This window comes from Myotis nattereri (genome assembly GCF_964212035.1).
Source record: "Myotis nattereri genome assembly, chromosome: 14".
NCBI lineage: Eukaryota > Metazoa > Chordata > Mammalia > Chiroptera > Vespertilionidae > Myotis > Myotis nattereri.
The window spans coordinates 4,522,709-4,534,765 of record NC_138089.1 but is presented as its reverse complement, the minus strand read 5'-3'; the positions used below and the strand labels follow the sequence as shown (position 1 = coordinate 4,534,765).

General features: G+C 46.8%; 1 protein-coding gene across 1 annotated transcript in view; it reads right to left on the bottom strand.

Annotated features, from left to right (window-relative positions):
- Positions 1-10,031, bottom strand: part of RYBP (RING1 and YY1 binding protein) — an 87,649-nt gene extending 77,618 nt beyond the window's left edge. Inside the window, exons 1-2 of the mRNA XM_081105757.1 lie at positions 9,826-10,031; positions 9,061-9,186 (exon numbers count right to left, since the gene is read on the bottom strand). Of these exons, the coding sequence (XP_080961883.1) occupies positions 9,061-9,186; positions 9,826-9,857 (158 nt within the window). The 5' untranslated portion in view covers positions 9,858-10,031. The remainder of the gene's footprint in view (positions 1-9,060; positions 9,187-9,825) is intronic.
- Between the last annotated feature and the right edge of the window lie 2,026 nt (positions 10,032-12,057).

Here is a 12,057-nt window from a genome sequence, read left to right as displayed (position 1 = left end):
AGCAAACCACACACAACTGGGATGGGTCTCACAACCCAGATGTGTACATACCATGCGATCCACTTACATAACCTTCAAAAATAAGCAGAACTCATCTCGGGTGTTAGAAGAGCGGCGGGAGGGCAGGGGGAGTGGGGAGTGACAACAGTGTACCAGGGGCTTCTGGCGTTCTCATACTGTTCTGCTTCTTAACCTGGGTGCTGGTTAGACAGGTGTGCTCACTTAGTGAAAGTTCATCAAGTCTTATTGACTGCACACGTCTTTGTATGTGCGCTGCAGTTCAAAACATTTACGGAAATCAACAGGCAAAAAAACAAGAGGAAGCACCAGTGATGAGGAGTATGAAGGAAGATGCCACACAGAAAAGGCCCTGGTGATGGGACAAAAGAGAAAAGAGCCAAAAAGACTGTAGAATGTTTTAGTTCAAGTGGGAAAGCAGACGTTTAGAGACCTACTGTCACCTAAAGCACTAATCAATGAATTAGTGCTGGTAACTATTTCGGTAAATTATAGCCACTTAAGGAACTTTTTATTAATTCTAAAATTCCTTCAACATCTATGGAAGCACACTGTAAATGTATGCCACATTAACAAATACACAACTAAATCCATTCTGAACCTCCCACCAAGAGGTCGCTGGTTCAATTCCTCGTCAGGGCACATGCCCAGGTTGTGGACTGGATCCCCAGAAGGGGGCATGCAGGAGGCAGCCAATGGAGGATGTTTCTCTCTCATCGATGTTTCTATCTCTCTAGCCCTCTCCCTTCCTCTCTTTAAAAAAAAAAAAAAAAAAAAAAGGAGAAACCAAGATGGCAGCATAGGTAAACACCGGAAATTGCTGCTTCCCACAACAACTTCAAAAATACAACGAAAAGACAAAACAGACATCATCCAGAACTACAGGAAGGCTGGCAGAGTGGAAATTCTACAACTAGAAGGAAAGAGAAAAGCACACTGAGACTCAGAGGAGATGTGGAAGTAGAGTGCAGAGGTACAGAGGCTCAAGTGCACAGAAAGGGGCTGGCACCTGAGGACACAGCTGTCTTTTTGAATCGGGAGGGAGTCTCAAGCCCCCGACTGCTCTGAACTCCAGTTCCAGGAAGTCTCTGGGGACCCAGGACTCATATGGGGAGAAACTGGACTGTCTAGCAGCAGGCAGAACTCGGAACTTGAGGGCGGCTTTCCCTCAGAGGTGCTTGCAGCGATTACCGGGACGCTGAGACGCGGGGCTCCTTAGGGCAGGGCTGAGGATCAGCCATAGCTGCTTGCTCCGCCCTGTTGATTCCCTGAGATGCCGCCCCACCCAGGCTGGGGCAGAGGCTTTTGCATATGAATGCCCTGGCCCTTTGCAATCTGAAAATTACCTAACAAATTGCAGCTGGGCCACACCGAACCAGAACTTCCAAGAGAAGGCCCAAGGCCCCACAGCAGCTTGCATTGCTTCACAGCTGGGCCTCATTTAGGCACCTCCAAACTCCAAAAAAGGAAGGGGAATCTGCAGATCTCTTCATTGCTCCTGCTGGGTAGCTTCAGGCAGAGGCTAAATTAGCACCTCCTTAGATCCAAGAGCCAGTGTACCCAGTGGTCAGAGTGGGACCATCCAGAATACAACTCCTCACATCCATAAGGGACACACTCAGGGGACAGATTCAGTGAGCACCAAAGCCCCACTGAAGCAAGTCTTGCCCCAGAAGGGTGTCTCCAGCACAGAAGTTTTCCCACTGCAGACACAGCTGATTCTCACTGCCAATTGGCCTGGAGGTCAATTCCTCCCAGTGATACCTACAACAATCAAGGCATAACTACAACAAGACTGTAAACAAAGCCCACAAGGGGGTGCACCAAGAGTGTCTACTTCAGGTAATTGGGGAGGCTGAGCCACTGGGCCCTAGAGGACACCTAGCACACAAAGCCACTCTATCAACACAGGGAAGCATAAAAAAATTTGGAGACAAAGAAACAGGACACAAATGACAGAAATGGAGGAAAGCAAACTACTGGATATAGAGTTCAAAACCACACTTTTAAGGTTTTTCAAGAATTTTTTAGAAACCGCCAATAAACTTAATGAGACCCTCAAGAAATCTAATGAGACCCTCGAGGTTGTGATAAAGGACCAACTAGAAATTAAGCATACACTGACTGAAATAAAGAATATTATACAGACTCCCAAATGCAGACTAGAGCAGCGCAAGAATCAAGTCAAAGATTTGAAATGCGAAGAAGCAAAAAACACCCAACTGGAAAAGCAAAATGAAAAAAGAATCCAAAAATACGAAGATAGTGTAAGGAGCCTCTGGGACAGCTTCAAGCGTACCAACATCAGAATTATAGGGGTGCCAGAAGAAGAGAGAGAGCAAGATATTGAAAACCTGTTTGAAGAAATAATGACAGAAAACTTCCCTTACCTGGTGAAAGAAATAGACTTACAAGTCCAGGAAGCACAGAGAACCCCAAACAAAAGGAATCCAAAGAGGACCACACCGAGACACATCATAATTAAAATGCCAAGAGCAAAAGACAAAGAGAGAATCCTAAAAGCACCAAGAGAAAAACAGTCAGTTACCTACAAGGGAGTACCCAAACAACTGTCAGCTGATTTCTCAATAGAAACTTTGCAGGCCAGAAGGACGTGGCAAGAAATATTCAAAGTGATGAATACCAAGAACCTACAACCAAGATTACTCTACCCAGCAAAACTATCATTCAGAATTGAAGGTGAGATAAAGAGCTTCACAGGTAAGAAAAAGCTAAAGGAGTCCATCACCACCAAACCAGTATTATATGAAATGCTGAAAGGTATCCTTTAAGAAGAGGAAGAAGAAAAAGGTAAAGATACAAATAATGAACAACAAATAAACATCTATCAACAAGTGAATCTAAAAATCAAGTGACTAAATAATCTGATGAACAGAATAAACTGGTGATTATAATAGAATCGGGAATAGAAAGGGAGTGGACTGACTATTCTTGGGGGGAAAAAGGGTGGGGGGATGCGGGAAGAGACTGGACAAAAATTATGCACTTATGGATGAGGACAGTGGTTGGGGAGTGAGGGCGGAGGGTGGGGTGGGAACCGGGTGGAGGGGAGTTATGGGGGGAAAAAAGAGGAACAAATGTAATAATCTGAATAAAGATTTAATTTAAAAAAAAAAGAGTTTAAAGAAAAAGATATACTGGCAAGTTAGCTGGCCTAGGTTTAGTCTGCAACAGGCAACTAAAAAACGTTGTACACAAAGGCTCCAACACTACTGTCCCATACAAATTAACTAAATGGCACTGTGCAACCTACAGAAATAACTGTCTCCTTTTCCAAAAGAAAGCAGCACTGTTTCTTAGGAAGGCAAATGTGCGTCTCCACAATCTATAAAGCAGCCACTTCACCCAGTCTCATCACTCTGAAGTTCACGATCCTCGAGGCACATGCCCGGGTTTCAGAAGGGGGGTGCAGGAGGCAGCCTATCAGTGATGTTTCTCTCTCGGCGATGTTCCTACCTCTCTATCCCTCTCCCTTCCTCTATAAACATATTTTAAAAAAGAGAAAAGCACTCTTATTAAGCAAAGGCTTTGTAAAGTAAGGTATTTCTGCCCTCCTTTGCGGCCTGAAAATTGATTAAAATACAGGGGGGCCTTGACTTACGAGTGTCCCGACTAACGAGTTTTTCGAGATACAAGCCGTCTCTTGGCCGATTTTTTGCTTTGAGTTGCGAGCTAAAATTCGGGTTATGAGCCAGCTTCAGATACCCCACCGCTAGTTGACGCAGCAAACATCACGGTGAAAGCCACAACATCAGCCCAGCATCACGTGTCTCACTCGTTCACTTTTTGATTTGACAAAGAGTAATTTGAGTTACGAGCTCCATCATGGAAAGAATTAAACTCGTTAAGTCAAGGCCCCACTGTAGTAAATTCCTGATTATAAAGTTCCCGATCCTCCTCTAAATTCTTTGTAGCACTTGCCACTCGCTGAAATTACCTTGTTTACTTGTTTATTTTCTTTCCATAGCATTTTAAGCTCCGTGAGAACAAGGACCTTATGTCTTTAGACCACCGGAGCCGGAGCCCAGATGGCTGTGTGCTCAACAAATACCTGTTAAATAACCACAACTATCCAGGTAGTTTACTTTAAGGTCCCCAAGTAGGAGAATACTGTACATATATAAGATCATGTCAGTCCCAAGAAATCGGTAGGTTCAAGGTCACCTGTTTCTGGGTTAGAGTAATTGACCCAGCTTTTGTATCAGTTCTGCGGCTGAGAGGTTAGACAAGGTTTGAAAATTTGGAAGACGGGTAATTTTCTATGTATTTTTTGGAGAAATTTTATGAAAGACAAACACTATAATAAAATCAATGTGACCTAAAGAACAAAAGCCCAGTGGTGGGCGACTGAGCCCCCTGGAAAAGAGGCTTGCCCCTGCTCCAGATTAAGCACCTACTCCTGCTTTCTTGGCGTTCTCCTCTCTGAGAAGTATTACAGGATAATGCACTTTTGAGGCTTCAGCAAAGATGAAAATATTGACATTATCACTAATTATGTATGTGACCCCCTATACCTTCTAAAGTCCTTCATGACTACTGAAGAGATTTTGAGTTGTCAGCGTGTCGGAGCTTAATGGGAGAAAAAGTCCAGTTACAACTGCAAAGAATCAGGGAACAAGGGAAACATTTTACTCACAAAACAACTGAATACCAACTTCCAATTCAATACCCTATCAGCTTTTTATTAAGCTCCACAATCGTATCACACATCTGAAGTCAATTCCTCACTTTTGCTTGTCTGAAAATCTCTAGAAACTACCATTTTCAGAGGGGTAGCATTAAAATAAACACAGATTAAATAAAACATGATTTTCAACTCAACATGGTGATAAAATCTGGAGTTGAAGACCAATAAAGTTCTAAATCTCTGGTAATTATGCAATGCAAAAAATTTCCAATTTTTCAAGTGAGTGTGATTTAAGCAGTAGCTGCAAGTAAAGAACCATTCATCAGCACGACTTACAACCCGTCTTGGTAATTTTTACTTTACAATAAAGACATCACTGCATTCACAAAAACAACAAGACTAAAAGTAAAATATACTTACTCTGCCCAACACTCAAGAACTTCAATTTAATGGTTAGATAAATGTGCGAATTTGTGGGTTTTTGTTTTTCCTTTTCAAAGCTGGTATCCTCTCTTTCCTGAAACTGGCCAAGTGGGCTAGGAAATACTAGCTATTACCCAGGAAGGAAGTGTTTCTTCCCCACCCACCATCGCCTTACATACACATCTTCAGCTGGAAAGGCTGAGAGTGTCAGCAGGGCGGGTGGAGAGGCCGCCTTCCCCACTGCAGGTGGCTCCTCAGTGCCAGGGTCAAGACTTAAAAGTGAATCACACAACAGGCGGGGAGACCACAGGATGGAGATGTTCTAACCTGGTTTGCAGGGAGGGTCCCACACTCCTCAAAATTACTAAAAATCATTACAGTTGGTGAATTTTATGGTATGTATATTATACCCCAATAAAACGATAAAAAAAATAACCAGCAAGAGGTAGAGACCCAACACATAACGTCAGCAAAGTTTCACACAATACATCCAAAAATGTAAGATCTCTACTTCCCCCTGAACCTCCAAGTAATCTAAGTATATTCCCTCCTTCTCCCCTTAACATATTCCTTAGGAGTTTCTAATCTTCCTTTCATTCTGCTCTATGCTGCTCCAAAAAGGAAGAATAAAATACCTTCTGAAGCACTTTCATGACTCCACCTGCAGAATTAAATATGTTTGGTATATACGGCAGTAACAGTGAAGAGTAGGCAGGTAATTCTGTAGAAACCAGTTCTCCTGTTCTGAAGAAGTAAAGGGAGGGGACTCCTCCTGACCGATCCCCTGCCAGACTGCTCCAACCCCCACCGCTTTGATACCTCCTAGAGCCTTCAGACCTTGGCGTGTGGGCATTCTGGCACCCATCTTACCAACCTTTAACGCCCTCCTCCTCTCCCCAATGTCTTGAGCAGTATCTTTCACATCCTGAGAATATAAAATGTTCTCTAGATAAGGGGCAATATTTTCCTAACCAAATTGAGGAATATCAATTCTATTCTCAGAGGATAAATACGGTTCTGAGTCCTACTGGACTACCACTAATTCAAAGCTAACTTCTTGGTTGACTGGTAAATGATGGCAACAATGACGACAAGGAGGATGAACTAGCTCAAAAATCACCTTGGGCTAGCCAACCAGCTGCTGTTCTGAAACCAAACACTAGCTCAGAACACAAAACCCAATTTCTATGCCAGTCAACAGGTTAGAAAAACTAACAGGTTAGAAACATTATTTAAAAGTTACAAATTTTTGCATATTACCCAGCATCCAAAAACCGAGCAACAGGTTTTCTACTACCATCACTACCAAGTCTGCCTAAAACATTATGCAAGGCAGAAAATGTCAAACCTTTGAAGTACAGAGAAAATTACAAGGAAAAGTCCCAGGAAAAAAACCATGAAGTATCTAGGACAGTGATGGCGAACCTATGACACGTGTGTCAGAGGTGACACGCAAACTCATTTTTTTGGTTGATTTTTCTTTGTTAAATGGCATTTAAATATATAAAATAAATATCAAAAAAATAAGTTTTTGTTTTACTATGGTTGCAAATATCAAAAAATTTCTATATGTGACACGGCACCAGAGTTTGAGGGTTTTTCAAAATGCTGACACGCTGAGCTCAAAAGGTTCGCCATCACTGATCTAGGATCAGAAAAATTAATCAATATGCTACATAGGATAAGATCAAAACCTGTGAAATTTACCTTTCCATTTGAAGTACAAATATTATTTGCCTTCCATTAATGATGACTTCTAGACTAGCTCTAAAACACCAAAATACTGGCAAATAACCAAAATGAATCAAATTTAGGGTATGTAAGAATATCTATCATGAGCTGATAAGACATTAAGTCCTCAGATCTCTGAAGGCTCTGTTCAAAGCCTACTCAATAAAAAAATTATACAAAGATCATTAAAGATACTAGGTGAGTAGCCTATTCCTAAATAGACCCTAAAATATTTTAATTAATAATTAATGTTTACTTAAAAACTGAATTTCACTGTCATCTGTGACTCTGAAAAAAACTTTAAACATCCATATTTTTTTCCGTATTGTTTTTAAAATCAAAATCTTCCATGTGCTTCCAAAAAGTTGTTGTCAGATTTTTAATACATATAGAAACTGAAATGCTTTTCATTATTGAGGTAAGTGTTCCCAGCAATATATCATATGCAAACTTTTGAATCTGGTAATAAGTTTCTTTTCACCAGTAAAGTTCTCAAGTTCTTATGAGTTTCCTAGTCACTTACTTGAACATCACCTACAGTAAATCAAAACAAAACCACAATAAAGAGGTCTGGCCTCTGAGGGAATCTACGTGTAAAAAAGAGTACTCATAAATACCATCACAACTGCTTTAAATAGCACATACATTTCTAAACTTCCATGCCACTTGATCAAATTCCCTGTTTTGGATAGCAAAACAAAATCTAGCCCTCCCTGGTCCGGCTTAGTGAACAGAGCATTGGCCCTCAGAATGGACTGAAGAGTTCTGGGTTCAGATCTGGTCAAGGGCACGTCCCTTGATTGCAGGTTCGATTCTGGGTGCGTGCGCGCGTGCTGAAGGCAACCCATGTGTCTTTCTCACATCAATATTTCTGTCTCTCCCCCTCCCTTCCACTCTCCTTAAAAATCAATGGAAAAGTATCCTTGGTGAGGATTAACAACAACAACAAAAAAGAGAAAAACCTATTAAGCTCACAATGAGTGTTTTTACTTTAAATTAATCTATTCTATAATACAAAAAGATTGACATGAATTTACTTTAAAAACTACTTATGATGAAATATCTTCACTTGAGTATTTTTATTCAAAGGTCTCATTTCTAAAAGAGATAGTGGAATTCACAGAACTGTTCCATCAGTAATAGGACCAATTCATCTGTTATATTCTTTAGCCTGCCCAATATCCTATTTAATTCCACATATAAATAAAGCAATGATATCCTAATAGACACACTGAGTTAGTGAAAGGAAAACATCCAGTTAAAACTATGGAGTACTACTACAGTCACACTGGAGTACCACCAACTCAAAAACAAGTACCTGATGAAATGAGGCTTCCGGCAATCCAAGTTAAGCCTTCAAGGACTTACCAAAACGCACGCATTCTGTCTCGCTTTCACACACATATTCCAATGTCTGCACGTTCTATGACATCAAGAATAGTTTAACCTCAAACTATACCATCAGTGAAAGAAACTCAAGATGGAAGTCAGAAGTCTGGAAGACTCGAACATCAGCGCTGGCCTCTCACTCCAGTGCCTCTACATGTGACACCAGATGCAGTTTACTACCTTCTCCAAAATAAAAAGAAATCTTTTCAGCACTTTCCGTTATCATCAAGTTTTAAACGCAAACTTCAATATAGTCACACAATTCATTTCACCATTTTGCAAAATCGTCTTCCATCAGCGCTCTGCGCCAAGATCAGGCAAAAACACACCAAACGGACAGCTAGGCTTTCCAAAAAATGCACTTTCTTTATCAAAGCTCAATCTTTATTTTCAAGTGCAAGAAAACAACAAACATTTGCTGCTCAAGACAGGAAAAGCACAACCAGCGTTACTGTATAACCACCACTAAATGTCTCAAAGGGAAAAATAGTTCAAGACCGGCCAATTAAAAACATTCTGCGCAAGCCAAAAATAAAAGCTCTTCTGCCCTACAATCAATCCACAGCAAAGTATTGCTTCCTCTCTTTAGGGCGCCAATACCAATGAGCCAATGGATACAAGGATAAAGTAAATTCAGTGTCTGTTTGAAATAAGACAAAAACCAGAGATCATTTATTCAACATGAGGCTTTGCAGCCAAAACGAAATACAACCAAAACCACGCATCACCCACCACCAATGGTAGAAGCCGTAATCAACAAGTTGGAAAGAGGGCAAAACGAACAGCTCCCTGCCCTCTCCTCCACATTAAAAACAAAAAAGTCCTTTCACAAAAGGGAACAGTTCAAGTACCTGGTGGAGGTGCCTTTCCTCACATCACAGATGCTGCACTTAAAGGCTTCCGCGCTGTTTCTGAAGGTGCAGACGCTACAATCCCAAAAGCCTTCGTCTGCGGCAGGTTTCGCTTGTCTCTTCGGCCTGCAGAGGAGCGGGGAGCGGGGCGAGGGGAGCGGGGCGAGGGGCGAGGAGGGGAGGGAAGGGACGGGGCAGGAAGGGGAGACAGCACATCACAGGCGCTGGTGAGCCGTGGTAATTTCGCAGGAATCCTGGGCTGGAAACTTCGCTCTGGCGACCACCCACCCATCCTTTTCCGGAACCAGAAGAGGGACCCGGCCCCCACCAGCGCCCCGCCACCTCCGGGCCGCGTGGCCTCCCACGGCGGGCGGCTCCGGAGCTGGGCCGCGCAGGAAGCGGGCGGACTCGGCGACCCGAGCGCGGGGCCGGAGGCCGGGAGAAGCGGCGGCCGGACCCGGGGCGTGCAGAGCCGCCCGCGACGGCGGCGGGGCCGGGCCGCCCCCTCCCCTCCCCTCCCGCCGGCCCGCCGCCTCCCGCCCACCTGGTTAAATCTCCCTTTGTCTGGGCGGAGCGGCGGCGGAGGCCCGGGAGGAGCCGCCATGGCTGCGGCGCGCACGGCCGCCGGCCCGAGCGCAGCGACGCCGCCCCCGCCCCCGATCTCCATCTTAGCGGCGCCTCCCCCGCCCGGGGGCTCCGGGCCTAGCCGCCGGCCCCCGCCCGCCCCGTCCTCCCTCCCCTTCCGCCCCGGCTCCGAGCAGGTACCTGGTCGGGCTCTTCTTGTCGCCCATGGTCATGGATGGGCTGGACCGCCGCCCCCCCAAAGCCGAAACCGGCGCGCCTCGGAGGAGAAACGCCGTCCGGGGAGTCGTCGCGGACCGACCCCCCTCCCTCCCCCGCGCGCACCCGCCCTCAGCCGCCGCGGCTCGAGCTCCAGCCGCCGCCGCCGCCGCCGCCGCCAGTCTCCGGCCGAGACTAGTCCCCGCCAGCGCCGCCTCCGCCGAGTGACTGACGAGGGGCGGGGCCGGGCGCCGCGCGTCACGCCTCGTGCAGCCAATGGGAGGCCACGGCCTGCGCCGCGGGGCGGGGCGCGGGGCGGGCGGATGTGGGCCGGCCGGCGGGGTGCGTGCGCTGCCGTGCGCGCTGGTGGCGCGCGTGCCTGCTGGCGGCTCCGCGGCCCCGCGGCGGAGCGGGCGTGCCCCGCGGGGCGCCTGTGGCCGCGCCGGGAGCCCGCGGCGGGCTAAGACCCCCGCGCGACCGCCGAGTCCTCGGGCCCGCAGCCCGACCGCGGCCTGGGGAAGTAGCTCCGCGCTGAGGCTGGCAGCAGCCGCGCCGCTAGCCACGCCTGGAGGCTGGCAGAGCCCGGAGCCGACGGGCCTCTGCCTGGGTTCGCCCGCGCCCTCGGGCGCCTGGGCCACGCAGAGCTTTGTGTCTGCTCCCAGCCCACCGCCAGCCCTCAGCCCCGCCGGCCGCTGGCGCCGGGGGAACTGCAGAAAGGGTGTGGCACGAGGACCGCTCCCCCGGCTGGGCGCGCCGCTGCGCACCGACTCCCCCTGCAGCCGCCCAGACCTCAATAGGGCGTTTCCCTCGGGAAGCAGCTGCTGGAATCCTGGCAGCCACGTGCCAGCAGTCAAACCTGCGGCCTCAGCGCTTCATCTCCAGCATGAGGCTCGTCACCCTCCTCCTAGGATTGTCTGGGAAATTCAGAGACCTGTGCACCATAAGCACGCAGGTCAGTGCCTGACACGTGGGAAGGACCGTACAAAACACTGGGTGAGAGCTATCCTAGCGGGTCTGGGTGTGCACCACCCCCCACCGTGGGCGTGCGGCACCCACGGCTTTCTGCCCGCGCTAAGGCTTTCTGCCAAATTGACTCGAACTGACTCGGGCCCCTCTGCCCTCAGGCACTAGGTAGTCCCGGGAGGCAGGATCCCAGGTGATAAGATAAAGGCGTGGCTGGGCTGAAGCCTGGTGGGGGAAGCACGGAGTCCAAGAATGCTGCTAGAGAGGCGGGGGGTGGGGAGAAGAGTGTGGAGGGACACACTGAGGCTGAGTGGCCAGGGAGCAGGAAGTCCTAGGTTAGTCCAGGGATCAGAAACCCGAGAACGAAAGAGGGAAGGAATGTGTCAGCTCGAAGCTTGATCAGCACATGCTGTCCTTTCTACGAGGCACACCCAGGAGGGGCAGCACCCCTAGGCACTCTCTCAGAGTCCGCGGGGAGCGGGGGGCGAGAAGGGAGGCATGGGGCAGAGGGCCCAAGGGGACAGAGAAAGCCACGAGGGCATGCACACAAGCCATGGCCCTGTGCCCACAGCCTTGACCTCTGGTGTCAGCCTGGCATGCTTCCAGGACTCCAACCCTGGTGTGAAGGTGCTGAGAGAAAGCGGGTGGTAAAAACAGCCCCAGCTGCAGAAGTGGCCTCTGGGGAGGAGAACTGTGCAGCTGGGAGCACAGGTGGTGGGAAGGAGACTTACCTTATCACTGTTACTATCATTATTATTAGTGTAGAGTAAAATGCACAAATCATTTTGCAGCCCTGTGAATGAATAGATAGAAAGATAGATGATAGATAGATGATAGATAGATAGATAGATAGATACTAAACCTTTGTATCCACCATCCAGATCAAGATATAGAATATTGTCATCCTTTCATCCCTTCGCTGCAAGTAACCACTATTTCAACTTCTGTTACCAAAGACTAGCTCTGCCTGTTTGTGATTGTCATATACCTGGGTTTATGGTGGGTACTCATTTGTCTGGCATCTTTTTCTCAACATAATAATTGTGACATTTATCCATATTCTTGCCTATATCAGTAGTTCATTTTTGTTTACTTGCTTAAGTGTGTAGAATTCCACTACAAATACAACATAATTTAGTTGTCACCCATAGGAGACTGACTTTTTTAGTATTGTTTTTTGTTTTGTGTGTGTGTATCTTAAGCTGTTTTAACTTTTTTAAAAAAATACATAGTTTTAAACATGCTTTAAGGCAG